At 38.8% G+C, this 17239-nt stretch overlaps 1 protein-coding gene across 3 annotated transcripts in view; it reads right to left on the bottom strand.

Moving 5' to 3' along the window:
- Positions 1-1079: 1079 nt before the first annotated feature.
- Cntn1 (contactin 1) overlaps positions 1080-17239 on the bottom strand; it is a 303448-nt gene continuing 287288 nt past the window's right edge. For all 3 annotated transcript variants that reach the window (XM_031353267.1, XM_031353272.1, XM_031353281.1), the window contains one exon: positions 1080-3499. In XM_031353267.1, the coding sequence (XP_031209127.1) occupies positions 3423-3499 (77 nt within the window). In that variant the 3' untranslated portion in view covers positions 1080-3422. The remainder of the gene's footprint in view (positions 3500-17239) is intronic.

The following is a 17239-nucleotide window of genomic DNA, read 5'->3' as shown; positions in this document are numbered from 1 at the left end:
AACTCTGTTAACCAATCTTTACTAATTATGAAAATCTAATTTCTAACAGCTCCCCCCAACATTCCCAAATGCCATTCCAAAAATGTAGATTCCAAGATTCCAACTTAGTAAGTCTAGACAGTGCCCAAAGAAATCCATCCTATCTTTTCAAAATTTCCAGTTGAACCTGAGATGCATCCAGGTGGACAACCTCTAGCATGAAACCCGGTCTCACAGAAAGAAGCTCTGTTTCCCAAACCCTGAATCCATGTCAACTGGGGTCAGTTGAAAGTCAAATACCCAAAGCAAAATATTAAAATGGAAATCAAGAAATAAAGGCAGGGCTTATAAAAGAAAATAAAAACCCAGGATAAATCAAGCTTCATGAACCAGGAAGGGAGGTCAGAATGATAGAGAATGAAATATCAGTAGGAACTCAACAAAAAAGGCAAAGGAAACTCAAGAAACAGAATTCTAAGGTTGATCTCACTCAGGACTCTGAAAAGATTTTGTCTGTTTCAGACTCATTGCCTTTACATTCATATATGTACACAAATTCCTTCATGGCGTTCAACTCACTCAATATTAAACAGACATTTTGAGGGGGTGGCATCTAACATTCTGCCCTAGTGTCTAGCTGCAGATTGAGTGATACACATCAGTGTGTGACTGACTGACTGTTTCTGGGTGTAGTTTTGTTTTGTTATTTTAGATTTTTAAAATTTGTATTATTATGATTATTTTTATGTGCATGTGCCTGGCTAAGTTATGTTTATCCACATGCAGGCATGTGCCCATGGAGTTGAGAGAGAACATCAGATCTCTGGAACTGGAGTTACAAGCAGACAGTGAGATGCATGAGAAATGTGTAGTAAGAAGTCTTAACTCAGCCGTATCTCCAAGCCCTGTATAATCTTTGTAAGCTGAACTCCTTCAGCTTTGAATTTTTACTTACCCAGGAGAATCTGCTCCTTGACTCCAAGCTCATAAAAACTTTCTAAACCAAACCAAACCAAAATAACTAAATCAAAACAATACAAACATACAAACAGAAAACAAATATAAACTTCAGGTAAATTGAAGGGACAGTTACTTTTTGGGCAACAGTAAGACATTTATTTCTTTATAATTTGTATTCATTCATAAAAAGGACAAACGACGGTCCTATACTACTCCATTGAAAAAATGATAAAAAATAACTAAAAAATCAATTCGTTATTTATCAGTATCAAATAAAACTACTATTATCTTTCCTGAAATACAAAGAAACAACAGATGTGTCTATAGCTATATAAAGTTTAATTAAGAATCTTGCATCTTAAAGCATATGATACATTGGTTAGCTTGACAACAGTTTAAAACTGATGGTCCCAGTCACATCTGTACAATTATATGAGAAAATGAAAAGCAGAAATCACTTGTGCATGAGAGAGTTGAGTCTATCTGCCATATATTTAAACTAAACAACCTTCAAAGTCTGTTTTCTTATCTTTCAGAACCATTTTCATGCAAAATCTAGCCAGTTTTTGGTCTTTATTACCACATATTAGAAATGAAAAGGCAGGCATGCATTTGGCAAAAGATGTAGTTGTTATTGATGATACAAAAATGCCCAACATGGGTCACACTGCAAGAGGAAAACCCCTGAATATAACAAGGAAAACACAACATTTGTACAGAAAGCTCACAGAGTCTTCATCTCCCTCAAGTATGAAGTCATTTTGTTCTTTTTTTCAAATCATTAAATATTTTATGAAATCTGGCAATGGTTTGTTGACATGCTTCTACTGGGAGAGCATCCGTTTTACTGATTTAAAAAGTTTCATTTGTATAACAAAGTGTTAAGTGTAAATTAATGAAATATTTATTGATATTTTCATAATGAGGACTTTAAACATTTACACATATAGTACAAAAATTATACAAATTAAAGATGGGGTAACATATTAATAGATCTATTTTTGTTTCCTGTAAATATTCTTTATGGACCTATATGGTATCTTTTCTAAAAAGATAAACTCTGTCTCTAATTAGCCAGCAAGATTGTGCTAATAAAATAGGATTAGACTTCTCCAGGAACCAAACATTGCACTATTTCAGGAGCCAGCTAATTCTTTATTACCCGAGTTCTTCCACACCCACACTCAGACACATCTCTGGGCACACCATGAATAATGAGGAAACACAGGTTTCCCTTCCACATCTCACAAATTCCTTCACACCAACACTTGGGAGACATCCCTGGACAGGACACCGCCTATCCCTCCTGCCTCCCAGCTTTGCATATTCTTTATAGGACCACTAGCAACATTCTGATTTGGTATTTTTAGCCAGTTTTCAGTATTGCATTGAAATGGGAAATGAGCTTTAAATTTCTTGAAATGGAATCTTGAAGCTTTTTCCAACCTGCATATGAATTCTTGATTCTACACCTTCTATAAAGAGAGTTTATACTTAGGCATGAAGCACAAAACCAGAACAATGAGAACATTCAGAGACTCTGATACTTTACTGTCACTTGTTTCTAGCTGAAGAAAAACAATCACATTGCAGCATAAATGAAAGCACTGTACTTCCCTAAACCTGTCATTTCACACATGAGTAAACACAGCAGTAGACAGTGTCCCAGATGAGCTGCAGCTTCTGTGGTTTGACATTGATGAGAAGAAAAGCACAAAACAACTTCAGATTAGAATACAAAAGTAAAAAAATCCTCACGTGGCATGGGAACGTCGGTATTAGAAAACTAACTGAAGGGTATTAGGGATTCTGAAAAGCAAATATGTAGAAAATTACATCAAAAATAAGAATACTGATAGTGAGGTCTATAATTTGATTTTCATAGTCAGAAACTTCCAACTCATTCAGTAAAGGAATTTGGTAAAGGTGTTTATGTCAAAAATGATTTTGTTCTATTTTTGTTTTAATTTTATGGAAAACTCAAAATATAATGAATGATAAGGGTCTTTCTAAAATGGGCAGGACCCCAAACATATAGGCTAATACAAGAGACTGCATTACTCATACACATACCACATACAATCAACATTTCAATCTCTATTATATTTCACAACTTGTCATTAAGTGTAAAGCACCTGTGTATGGCGAGCTTACCTTCACTCTACAGCCTACGGTATTGAATTGAACACTGTAACTTGTCCATTGATTTAAATCATGCAACTTTCACAGAATCAGGTTAAATGGTTTATAAGGCATATTGGAACGAGTTAAAAATCATTTTATTTCCATTTGAAAGTTATTCTTTTGGATGAAGGGGTTCCTGAATGCCTCAGTCATAATGTGTTGGGAAATCAGTTGAATAGCTTGTTAGAGTCTAATTTATTTGGCTTAGGATGGAGCCGCAGGGATTAGAAGGAATTACAGTCATCCCACGATGGAGAGCATCCTCTGAGCAGGGATGAAAACAGCAAATGTCGCAACATTCAGAATTCCAAATAGACAAGAAAGCCAAGGGAGGGCAAGAGCAAGCTGAGGAGACCCGAAGACAGCGAGGACACACCTACAAAGCAAACCAAAAGTATGTTCATAATTTCATCAATGACACGAGTTGTGGCTTACCCAGTCTGTTTGGAGAAGGCAGGATTGTGTTGACCTGAAAATCAAAAGTTCCTTTGTACAAAATGAATTTCTTATTGAGTGAGATGATAAAAATACAAACATTTTATCAAAGACTTTGCCTGTGAGATCATTCACATTATGTCTACATTCTGCTTAAATAAATCACCAAAATAATAGCACTGGGATACTAATATTGTCCCTATGATCCAGAGGTCTCAAAGCTCCATCAGAAGGTGAGACGTCAAGAAGCAGAATAAATAAACAAAAACCAGATATCATATGTGAAGCCACAGATGGGACCTATGCCACGTAAAGTATTTTCTGTATTCTTGCAGGTTTTGATTTAACTTTGGACTTTTCTGCACATTAAAAATTTATGCAACATCCATATGTTATTTTATTCAATTATACAGGGAAATAATAAATTATATCTTTATTTAATATTAGCATACACAGTATTTGATATCATAGAATTTCCCAGGCATGTAGTTTTCTGTGTTTGATATAATTTAACATGATCCACTTAGAAGAATTTTGTTTGAGTATTTTGTTTGCTTTTCATTACTTCTTTCTTTAATTTTTAAGATTATAATACAGTCACATCATTCCCTGTTCCTTTTCCTCCCTCAAACACCTTCCATATATATTTTCCTGTTCTCTTTCAAATTCACAGCCTTTTTTCTTCATTAAGTGTTGATACATGCTTTTTAGAAAATCAGATAGATGGAATAAAATACTAAAAGTGTTACCTCGAATAATAACATCATATGTATACAAGACAGGCACTGCATATTTTTGGATGCCAATCATTTAAAGACATTTAGTTGCTCACACAATTAAGTAAGAAAGAACTTCTATTGTTTCTTTTATTTTTTCTTTATATCTTTCCTTTTTTAATATTTTATTTTACTTTATTTTTGAGACAGGGTTTCTAAGTTTAACAGCCTTGGCTGTCCTGGAACTTACTTTGTAGGTCAGGCTGTCATGGAGATTCACCTAACTCTGCCTCCCAAATTCTAGGATTAAAGGTATGAGCCACCACACCCTAGGTAAGAACTTCTATTGTTAATCTTCAATTGTCAGGTAAAGACCAGTTGCCCTGATAGAGTATACTGTATAGTAGCTGCTTTTTTCTTCAGTATATCCAATACTTGACAAGAAACAACTCAAAAGACATTTATTTTGGCCCCTACTTTTAGAAGTTATGGCCCATGGTAGTGCTAGCTTTGATGAGAGCATAGAGCAGATGTTTGCATATATCATAGCAAAGCAAGAATCAGGGTTGTCTGGAGAGATGGTTCAGTGGGTGAGAGCACTGACTGCCCTTCCAAAGGTCCTGAGGTCAAATCCTAGCAACCACATGGTGGCTCACAACCATCCGTAATGAGATCTGACACCCTCTTCTGGTGCATCTGAAGACAGCTACGGTGTACTTAGATATAATAAATAAATCTTTAGTCCAGAGTGAGCGGGCCTACTGGAAAGGGCCAACCTTCATTCCCAGCAACCACATGATGGTTCACAACCATCAAGTACAGCTACAGTGTACCCATATTCATAAAATAAATAACAAAAATCTTTAAAAAAAAAAAAAAAGAATCAGGGTTGGAAAGAAAGCTTGACTTGCTACAGGTCTCAAAGCAACCCTCCAAGTGACTTATTTCCTCCAATGATGCCACATCTCTCAAAAGTTCCACAATCTCATACATGTCACCACCCATTGGGGACAAAGTATTCAACACTTAAGCCTAGAGAGAGCACACAACATTTAGACAGTGACACCCTGAAAGAAAAATAAAGCAATTTAATATGCCACAAGTGTACCTGAATTTACATACTATTTTGGATGCCACCAATTAAGGACAATTCCTATGTCAGATAAATTCATAGGCCATGAGCTTCTCATGTTAGAATTCATAGTAAACAGTATGACTGCGAGGAATACTCTTCTTTCCTATTCTCCTAGGTTTCAGTAAGTAACTTCAACAAACTCAATTCTGCAATTAGAGAAAGGCTTAAAATTGTATTCCACCAGTGGTAAAGTTATAACATTAGGAAATTTATTCTCTAGGAAATTTGAAACCATCAATATAATTACCTACCATAACAAAAATTAATTTAAAGCAGTCTAGCAGTCTTTTTTTTTTTTTTTTACTATATAGTATACCTTAAGGAAGATATAAAGAATCTCTCCTAAAAATCTTGGCATTAAAATGGTATCTATGTTCCTTACAAAGTAGAAGATAACTATGCCAATATGTCTGCTGGCATCATACCCTTGCTCTCTTAGCTTCATTCGATGTAGCACAGAGATCATTCTTAGATACCAATAGGCATTTCTTAAAAACAAGTAGGACACCCACAGACCACTCTCAACTCAGCAAGATGCTACATCACCTTCTTCAGATTCTTCTCTCCATGTACCCTCCCCAGTCTACCAGATCTAGACTGGATTTCACATCCATTGCCCCAGCCTAATCTGGCCAGCCCTTCCTGCCCCAGAACCAGTGTATAGGGTTCTTTCAAAACTCATCCTGCCTACTTATGATCCACTGACCAATCCCATACCACATCCAGCCTCTCTACCCAGCCAGACCTTGAATATTTTTCTCCAGGAACTAGCCCAGTGAGTCCATCTGATCCTTATCTCCACACCCCGGATTTGTCCCCACACCCCATGGTTGGAACAGGAGGCACTTTCCGCCCACTACCCTAGTACTCTCTCTGTTTTTTTTTTTTAAACCTGATTTCATTCAACTTAAGCCAGTTCTTACCTCTAGTTCAAACCTAACCACAATCCTCTCTTCTACCCCAAATTGCTCTGTCCACATCAGACACAGAACTAAGAAAAAATGTCTGCATGCCAAGATCTCATTGCAAAAATACAAACAATATCGGGGACCAATATAATATCTCTTTTTCAACACTCACCAGTCTTGTAGAAATGTTTAGCAAATGAAAACTAATTAGGTGGTCCCCAGGACATGACATCTAAAAGATCTTTTATACACTTCATCAAAGAACTTTAAGAGGTTTAAAGGAGACACAAAGAACACCTGGATGAAGTCATGGAAAAAGAACTTAAGGAGAATAAATGCCTGAGTGAGTCCCAAGAAAACACCAGCCTGAGGCTGAAGGAGTGAAGCCAATCCAGGATCTAAAAACAGAATTCAGTAAAGCGATAGAAACATTGAAGAGAACTCAAACCAAAATGAAAATGGAATTTAAAAACTCAGTCACCCAAATAGGAAACTTAAAGCAAACTTTTACAAATAAAATGAATGGAGAAGCACATAAGTAACAAGACTCCTAGATAAAGTAGAGAATCCAGATCAAATAAGCAAGGAAAGGACCATGCTAGACACCTGAGGCAGCACAAAAAATTCAATTTATAGGCATAGGTGAGGGAGAAGACTCCTAAGTCAATGGCCTAGACTAGATCTTCAACAAGACCACAGAAGCAACTTCCACACACTAAGGGAAGACATACTTGTACAGATACAAGAAGCACTCAGAACACCAAATACATACGATCAGAAAAGAAACTTTCCACAGCATAAGATAGAGAAAACAGCAAGTACACAGAAGAAATAAAATGTACTCATATCTGTCAGAGAGAAAAAAATGAGTCAAATAGAAATAAAAACATATGAGAATAATGGCTGATTTCTCCATGGACAGCCAGGAATCCAGTATATCCTGGATTCCTTTAACAGGTCCCCAGACTTTAGTAGGCTCCCAGACCTTAGCACAGTTGAAGCCATAATGCAACTGCCATCCAGGCCTTGGAACCCAGCATGCAGGCAGCAGTACCTGCCAAGATGGAAACAAAGGCCTAATTCATTAAAGCCCGTAGTTCCGGAACAATCCTTAAACGTGCTAACCTTGCGTTTTGGCTTCTGTGATCCTGTTTCTGGCTAACTGTTATTACTAACAGAAGTAGGCCAACACAGAATATGGTTTTGTGTTTACACGCTCACCCTGAGTAAGGCTTGGAACTACAATGCGGTCCCAAATACACAGTGTAGACACTGGATAGCTGGCATTCTTCCGGCTTGAACTCTTTGGTAGATACTTTACAATGTTTCTGAAGGCTCAAGCACAATCACCAGAGACAAGACCTTGAGACATGGGGGCGTCTCAGAGAGCCTAGGAGTGGGAAAGAGTGTGATGGTCAAGGGGCCCCTTTAGGGGCTTTAATGAATTAGGTCTTTGTTATAATTTTGGCCAGTGTTGCTGACTACATGCTCGGTTCCAAGGCCTAGATGGCAGTTCCATTATGGCATCAATTATGCTAAGGTCCGGGAGCCTGCTAAAGTCTGGCTTCAAGGAGGTTTACAACTCTAGATGTTCCAGGCTCTGAGACTGCTTCTGATCAATTGCTGCCTAATGCATTGGAAAAATCTGACACCCCCAAAAGAATAAAAGTCCAAAGTTGCTCCTTCTGTCGCTTCCAGGGGTAAGTCAGGTTAAGTCTCCTTTTGTTTAGGATGCATAGGAGAGGCCCAATATGGCTGCTCACCAGTGTCCGAGATCTTCGTGAAATGTCATGGATTCCTCTGGTCTGTAGAGATGTATGAGTGTGTGGTGACCACCCCTAATCTGTCTCTTCATTGACATTGTTTGTCTGTCTTGTTTTTCCCTTTCTCTTCTGGCCAGCCTCCTTTTTGTAATAGGCGGGAAAGAGAGTGGTCCCAAGACACCCATGAGATATTTGTTAAAATATTTCAGAGAAAGCTGCTTGTCAGACAAAAGAAACTATGCCATTCACTTCTTACCTTGGAAACCACACACCTTTCTGGTGAGATTGACTGGCTGTCCTTTGTGTTTGGATGGTCTCCCCGGAGGACATGCTACATCCCCAAACAGCAGGAGCTATTTGAAACACAATGACTGAGACTCCTAATTACCCAGACCAGTCCTCTTGTGTCAACTGTTGTTTGTCTTTGATCAGCTACCCACTTACCCTCTGGCTAAAGACTTACAATCTAGCTCTGGGGAGCAGGGTCCCTTTGGTCTAGCTGGGACTTACAAAGAAAGTGAGCCAGCCATTCACTCCATTTCTCCAGAGGAATTGGATGTCTCACTTCTTTATAACCCAACCAGACCAATGGATGTGGTGGGAGGAGAGACCCTGCTTCCAGCTCCCTAAGAGGTAGTTTGGAAGGGACTCCTCCACAGAGGCTCCTTTCTCCCCACCCCATACACACCATGCCATGCCTATACAGGGAAGCCTGGCAGGCTTTGTTCTTAGCAATGGTGTCAGTTTCCATTCTGCCTTAAAGAGAGCTGCCATCAATGGCACCTTATTATAGCTTAGAGGTGTTGAACGGGGGCAGAGTGAAAAGGCTCCCTTACCCCCACTTATCATTTATGCTCCTTTTCAGCCAATGATCTATATAACCGGAGGACTCAAAATCTCCCTTGTCTGAAAACCCACAGGATCTCCTTCATCGACCTGTTGGAGATTGTCTTTTGCAGTCACCGTCCCTCATGTGACAACTGTCAACAGCTGCTGGCCACCCTCTTCATAGCTGAGGCGTGACAGGATCCAGCTGGAGAGTAGGAAGGCAGCCCATGGGGCCAGGATGGCTGTAAGACAATGAGGCTCAGAGCAAATGGATCTTTCTTATGGCTTGAGCAGAATGGGGCCCCAATACCATGTTGACAGAGGTAAGGAAGCTTTGGACAGTTTTTACCAGGTCTTATTGACAGGCTTGAAAGCAGAGGCTAGGAGACTCACGAATTTGTCTGAGGTGAATAAGGTTATTCTGGGATCTGATACATTATCCTTCAGGTTCCTGGGACAACTCCGGTGGCGCATATTGCATGTTTACCTTGATATGTCCAGATGTCCCCCAAAATGAGCAAGCAGAAAATATTGCCCTTGTCATCCAGTCATCTTTCTGATGTAGAAAGAAACTTCAAAGATTAGAGAGATTTGAGGATATGAATAGGCTCCAGGTATTAGAAATTGCTTTGCAAATCTGTAAGCATTAGGACTCAACCAAGGAAAAACACAGAAAGAGACAAACTCGGATAGTAGCTGCCCTTAGGAAAACAGACAAAGAGAGACTGAGAAAAGGTATGTCTAGAGATAAGGAAAAGTATCAATGTGCTTACAATACAGAGGGGACATTGGAAGAATAAATGCCTAGACCAGAGATGGAGAAGGAGATCCCTCCAGTCTGTCAGTTAAGTGAAAGATGACATGGTCTGGCATCCACGCCATTGGGTGCCCCGGTCACAGCAAAGGTAAGGTGCAAACCTCTTAAGTTCCTAGTGGACACAGGTCTAGCCTACTTCATTCTGAAGCAATCTTTCAGGCCAGTCACCTCCCAGTAGACTTGTCCTCACCCTTCTCCAAGAAAACCTTTCTTTGAAGCATAGACCATTACAGAAATCCATAACCAATCAAAATAGAGAGCTATCCTCAGTGGATACATCTACCATACTGTTGCACCTAAGGCTTAGGGATCAGTGTACAATACTGCGTAGGAAGATTGAAAGAGCCAGAGGATCAAGGATTTTACTGTGAGACTGTGTTTCCTAATACTGTCAGTAGCTACAAGCAAAATAGTCTCATCAACATGGCTGCCCAGCCGTGATCAGAATGAGGACAACGACAGGTATGCTAACAAGCATGGGAAAAAGCCCATGAGGCATCAGCCCTATGTAAAGAACTACAGGCACCTAGAAAGTTCAGAGCAAGAGAAACTGTCTTCCTTAGGGAAGAGAACATCAACAGATTATAAAATACCAAATGGTCAGCTCTGAAAACATACGTACAAGAAATAATATAGAGATGGAGCAGGTTGTGCTTATGCATTTAGGAATACACACACAGACAGTTGTGCACACACACATGCAAACACCCACACATGTAAGCATGTAACAATAATTAAGAAAAAAGAGGGGACTGGTGAGATGGCTCAGGGTTTTAGAGCACTGACTGCTCTTCTGTAGGTCCTGAGTTCAAATCCCAGCAACCACATGGTGGATCACAACCATCCGTAATGAGATCTGATGCCCTCTTCTGGTGTGTCTGAAGACAGTTACAATGTATTTACACATACCAATAAATAAAAATCTTTGTGCTGGAGAGAGGGGGGCCAGAGTGAGTGGGGCCAGAACAAGAGAGGCTGAAGCAAGCAGAGGTCCTGAGTTCAATTCCCAGCAACCATGTGATGTCTCACAACAAGCTGTACAGCTACAGTATACTCATGTGCATAAAATAAATAAATCTTTAAAAAAAGAAAGAAAAAAGAGACCATTAATTTGAAAGAGAGCAAAGAGTGTTATCTAGAAGGGTTTAAGGAGGAAAGGGAAATAGAAAATAATGTAATTCTATAATAATGTCAAAAGTAAAAAATATGAAAATCAAAAAAATAAAAGTAGGCCAGTGAAATTCAAAAGTTGAGAACACATATAAAAGGTCCCTGTCCCCTTAATGGCTGCCCAAGGAGCCTCCATCTTGCAAATGTTGTCAGCTGCTGTCAATGATGCCACAAATGATAATCACTAGGATATCCAGATATGTTCCATAGCACACAATGGATTCTGGTGGTCCTTACACAGTGGGACGAAGAAGGTATAGCCCATCTTTACATACCTCTCCTCTGTCTCTATTTCTAGTACACACACCCACACACACCCACACACCACACATACATGCACACACACAACACACACATGTACACACACAACACACACACGTGCACACACCTAAACTGTCTAGAACAGTAGGTTTTTTTTTCAATAAGCCATTATTTCAGGTTTTTAGGATAAGAAATGGAAAAAAGGATAAAATGCATATGTCAACATTAAGCAATTTTAAGGAATTGTGTATTTAATTTTATATTCTACTTCCTCTATAATGCATTAAGCAGAAATATCACTCAAGCCAATATAAACTTTTAAAAATCAATCCGGGACAAATGACTATGTAAAGGATGAGCAGCAGAGAGAATGACTGTTTAATCTTGCCCATTGCTGAAGGCATGCTCTCTCCATCTGAGGACACTGAACTCTGCCCATCCTGTGTCAGGGCGAGGGCGCGAAAGGGAGAAAGACCCCATGGAAAACCACAGCTGCTACCTACGCTGTTTGAAAGAGCTTTTCACATTCTTGTACGGTTTTCAAATATTCCATTTTTCTGCATATTTAAAAAATATGCCACAACCCACATGTTATTTTATTCTGATAAGATGACCAATAACAAACCTCGACTAAACAGCCAAACATTTAGTTTTCCATGTCTGACCTAATTTAGATGATCTCTCCTGAAGACCTATCTGAGGGCAGCTACAGGGTTTCTCCAACTCTCTTTCCATTGACCACAATTACATCAGCAATGGGTATACACTGATGTGTTTGTCTGAATATGCGGCTTGGCAAACTCCTAACTGTGGCTGCAGAAAGCAGTTTAGTCAATCAGGGATGCCATTTTGAAGTTTTGGTGTTAGGATACAAACCAAACACAATTTCATAATTTGTGGCTTTGACATCAGGATATTTGATTTATTTAAAATAAACCTTTGTGTTTGCGTGTTTTATATTTAATGCCTCTAATGGCTCAAGTTTATATTATTGTGGTCTGCATCTTCAGTTTGCTTCTACATTCCAAACAGAAATTAGAGACATAATTGAATTATCATTTAGTCATTAAATAAATGTGAGATATATAAAAATATATTCTTGTGGGATTTTCAACATATGTTGGGTTTATACTTTACAAACCTTAGATTGCTAGTCTCATGAATGACTCTTGTTCTTATGTTGCATCTACTGACTATATACTTTACTTTTCATAGATTTCCTGGATGGTAATCATGAAAAAATTATCAATCTTAGGGATCATTTTTTTTACATATCAAAATAAATGTCAAGCTAATTTAGTGTCTTCTTGACTACTTCTTTTAATAGAACTTTTGGGCTGATTTCTTCAAGAATTATCATCCCACAAAGTTCATGCATGTGTGTCCATGTGACCTCTCTTCTCTCATTTGAGGTTCCTATCTTCCAACCTTCAGATGTAAGTACATATCCTATAGTAACTACAGAAGCTAGTAACATAAAATGGGACCGTTTCCAGAAAGGGGGTGGGCAGGGTCAATGAATTGGGGGATTGCTGGGCACAGGTGATCTGATGAGATGAATGGGGGAAAAGAGGGTCTTTTGTCAGGAGGAGGAAGACAAGTACAGAGGAAGGAGAGATCTGGGTAGAGAGGGCAGTAGTGTATAGAGAGGGAACATAAATATCTACTAAGTTAATTCAGGTAAAAGTGGAGTAGTCATTTGTGTAGGTGGATTATGTGTCTGTGTTTTATAAAAACACCTTTCTGAATTACTGGTGGGAAGGGAGAAAGATCTTAAGGGATACAACATAGTATAACACAGACCATAGGGAAAGGGAAATAATGGTGTGTGCATGTGTGCAGAGATTTAAGTAGGAAGAAGGGAGGGATAGAGAGGAGGTAATAAAAAGGTATTTGAGAAAGCCATATGGAAACCTACCACTACCATCACCCCCATTACCACCTCCACTTCCCCCTCCATACTCCAGTTTAAATACAGGTCCAAGTGCTTCTCTCAGAATATATAGTTTTCCAAATAAAAAGGGTAGTGCTAGGTGTGAAATACCTCCTCTTGAGATGTGTTTGTTTGTCTGCTTCTTTGTCTGTCTGTCTCTGGGGTCTTAGAAACCCACAACATAATACAGACTACTGTCATGGACTTTGACCGCTCACCAGAACTTGATGTTAGGACTCTATTGCTGAGGACATTACATCCTTGGATCACAGGACTCAGGGAAATCTAGCTGGTATCAGTAGGGAAGCGTCCTCTCTGCTGGCTAGTTTTCATAGCACCTGGTGCTATTCTGCCTTTATGGAGAGAAAAGTTGTCAACAGTCTGATCTAGCTATGAGACCAGAGAGTTACAATAATAACCAACCTGGCAAGACATGGCCATTGAGGCAATATTGGCAGCAATGTGGTGGGGACCAAGAACTTTCTTACTCAAGACCCTGTCCACAGGTGGAAACAATGCCTTTTCCTATAAGTCTAACCAAGCACTCACAGCTAGGGAGCTCACAGGCAACAGGGGTGACTTACAAATATTATTTTGCTAAATGAGCATAGCTTCAAATTGCTCTCTAAATATGTTCCCCTGTAGCCATAGATTAGTGCAACTCACAGAGTTGACTTATCAGAGAAGTTCATATGTTCAGCAGATAGTGGTTAACACAAACTCTAGTTTTGACAACTAAAGTGCAGTCTGTAGAGTACTCGGCCATGAGAAGGGCATGTATATTACAGATACCCATGTAAGGCAGAGAAAGCAAGGCAGAAGGGCCTGGAAAGATTGGAATGGGGAGGGCTCAGATGAGACAGTGTTTTCTTGGCAGAGCAGGACAAGTGTGAAGTGACAGCAGCCGTAGATCCCTGCACAAGATCTGCACAAGATTAAAACAGTCAGCATTCTAGGGTAGACCAGGGTGGAGCTGATGAACCCTGCTCCCCCACCCCCTGTTTAGGAGCTATTGATAGCTGGTAACTGCTAGGGCAGGGAGAAACAATTTTCTTTAATGGTGTGGTCTCTGGGAGTCTAATCATGCTCCAAAGGATAACTCCACATCTGCAGCACAAACTGGACTCAGTGGGCTTTAATAATATAAAATATTGGAAGGTGGAAGCAAGGTGGCAGATGGAGGGTGGATCTGAGAAAAGTTAGTACAAGGAGTAGGGGGAATAATTTTGAACATAATTCTCTATGAATGCATTCATAGTGGAGTTCTTTGAAACATAATTAAAATATTAATATATGCATATGTGTGCACATATGTATATATGTTTAAATTTAACCACAAGCATCCCACCCAAGATACTACTTCCATTCAGCTGACAAACCCAACATACTTAGAAGTTTCTTTTTATAGTATTATTTCTGGTGTCCATCCATGTGCCATCATCTAGCAATGTACAATTTCCACATGGAGCTACATAAAGCCAAAGTATATTTTCAACTGCATTAATTAATTATTCTGAGCCTCATACACAGGATGTACTGATATTGAATATTAAAGAGTTGAATCATATTTTTTTCTGATTACAGAGAGTGAAATCATCAGGTGTGTGGGATGGGTGAGATGGTCTAAGGAAGAGGACCAACCCTTGAGAGTAGAGCTAAACCTGAAGCATTTCTCTTTATGAATTTTCTTCATGGTATAATCTGTCTAATCTTTAAATTAGACAAGAAAGAAGGCTACCTTTCCATGAATAACATCTTGTCAGGAGATAATCTGTGAAATAATCAATAAGCAGGTAATGATTCCCTGTTATTAGGAATTGTAAGAGCATTTTGGCAATAGTACCATGTGGCAGCTCCAAGTATGGGGTTGGAAGGCAGCCAAACAAGGTGCACTTCTGCCTTCTTCACCTCCTTCTGGTTGACACATCTTCTTATACCCTAGTTCCTCCCACTACAAAACAAAATTAAATCCATCTCATTGATTTATTATGAAAATTGAGAATGTTTATCAAAGATGTGCATATGCATGCATACATGTATTTACATAGACATGCAAGCATATGAACAAAGCATAATTTCTCTTAATAAGGTATTATAATATTTGGAAGCTCATCACTTAATTGTGTGGAAAAGGAATGCTTTATTCAAGCAGTAGACTTGAGGCAGTCTCAACCTGAAGGCTGAACCTTGAGTAACTCACAGTTCTCAAGGCAGCAGACTGACATCTTTTGCTTTCACTACATAAATTTTGCAGGCTGTGTTCTTACCCGCTGCACTCCATCACCCTAAGGAATTGTGGGGCTCCACTTACTGCAATTGGTAAACCAACTTATTTCACTTCAATCACTTACTTCAAAAAATGCATGGCTAATAGGAAATTACCTGAAACATTCAACTAGCTTTATTCTTCTTCAGTGTCTGCATGACACATTTCAAAGACCAGTTAGAATAATAGTAATAAAATGATGATGATGATAATATAAAGCTAATAGTAAAAACTTGGCATACCAAGCTTTCTGACAATAGGCCAGCTCCTGTACAACCTCTCTCTGTTTTAGCAATCAAGTACCTTTGACTTACAGAACAGAAACTGAACCAAAGGAGGAAGATAACAATGTCCTGGGCCTAGGGACTAGAGCCCAAGCATGGAATGCCCAGGCTTGCCTTACCTCTAACCTTCTCCTCATCTTTGACACACACTGTCCTCCTGAATAGACATGTATCCTAAGTAAATCAACAGCAAACATATAGTACCTTCTTTCATAGAAAATCCAATATGCAAATGTTTGCTCAACCTTCCCCTAAATCAACAACTGTGGGCAAGTTGATGGTGATCTGAACATGTGATTGAAAGGAAGTTATGAAGGCAAAAGCACATGTTTCACAGCATCCTTCAGCCCTAGGATGCAGAAAAAGACCTGACAACAGCATCATCAGAACCTGTGTCAGCTGATTGGTCAGATCCAGTATCAGCTGATTCAATAGTATGAGTGTCAATTGCTTCATTAGAACCTGCACCATGTGACTCATTCTCCAGTAATTTTTCTGGTTTTTGTTTCTTCTATTTGGTAGTTTCTTTTTTAAAGTTGACATCCCATTCTTCATCTTGTTTAAACTTTAACACTGAAAGGATATGATGCACAAACTCCCCAAGCAGAAAGTTTATTTCCCTTTGCCAAATTCCAGGGAATTTCCAAATTCCAGTGGAATGTGCAATACCACTGCATCTAAATGTGGTAGACTTTAAATTTTCCACTAGGCCATAAATCAAAATTGTTACCTTTATAGTGTCTAGTTTACAGTGTTTATTGAAAATAGTTAAGAGAATGGCCTTAATGCTTTCCCACTTATGTGTGTTTATGTGTGCATCTTATTGCTTAACTTTCTTATTATAGTAAAGCAAGTTGGTAGGGTGATGAACACGCTCATGTGTTTCACTGAATCCACAATGTATTTTTAGATCAACCAAAACATTTACTCTGTAAATAGACATGATTTGCCAGTTAAAAATAAAATAAAATAACTAAAGTGCAGTGGAAGGAGACATCCTTTTAGAAAGTTGATAAGTTAATTGGATTTGCTATGAAAAGTGCCCCTTCACCCCCAGGGGGAATGTTCACACATTTTTATATTTCAGATCTGTTACTTGGATCATTTACTTTCTGATTTTGAGAAAAACAAAGTAACAAACACCCTAACTAATTTTGAAAGTGTCTAGAAAAGAAAACATAGGCAAAATCAGAAAACAAAACAGATTTTAGTTTTAGGTATAGCTAGATTGTTCTGTATTTGCTGATCTTAGGATAGTTTTTTTTTTTCATTCTATTATATGTGCATCAATTTGCATATTTTATGCATCAATTTGCTTATTTAATTATCTTCTAGATTCTCTGTGACAGCAACATACTAATCTAGGTAAAGAAGAATAAGCTTAAGACCTTGTTCCATCAGTAGCTAGTTTGTAACCATGGACCAGGGGCACAGTTTCCAAAGGCTATGATCTTAATGTTTCTGTTCTTGGATGTTTCCATTCTTAAGCTGTGGATGAGCAATTCTGGAGATGACAGTCTTCCATCCTCGAAGCCTGAGGGTTAGCATTCTGGCCACGCTGCTTTGATTCTAAGACGACCGTAATGTTTAAGGATATCAA

This window comes from Mastomys coucha, unplaced genomic scaffold (genome assembly GCF_008632895.1).
Source record: "Mastomys coucha isolate ucsf_1 unplaced genomic scaffold, UCSF_Mcou_1 pScaffold11, whole genome shotgun sequence".
Classification (NCBI taxonomy): Eukaryota; Metazoa; Chordata; class Mammalia; order Rodentia; family Muridae; genus Mastomys; species Mastomys coucha.
Note: the sequence above shows the minus strand (reverse complement) of the source record. Positions and strands in the feature narration are given on the sequence as shown.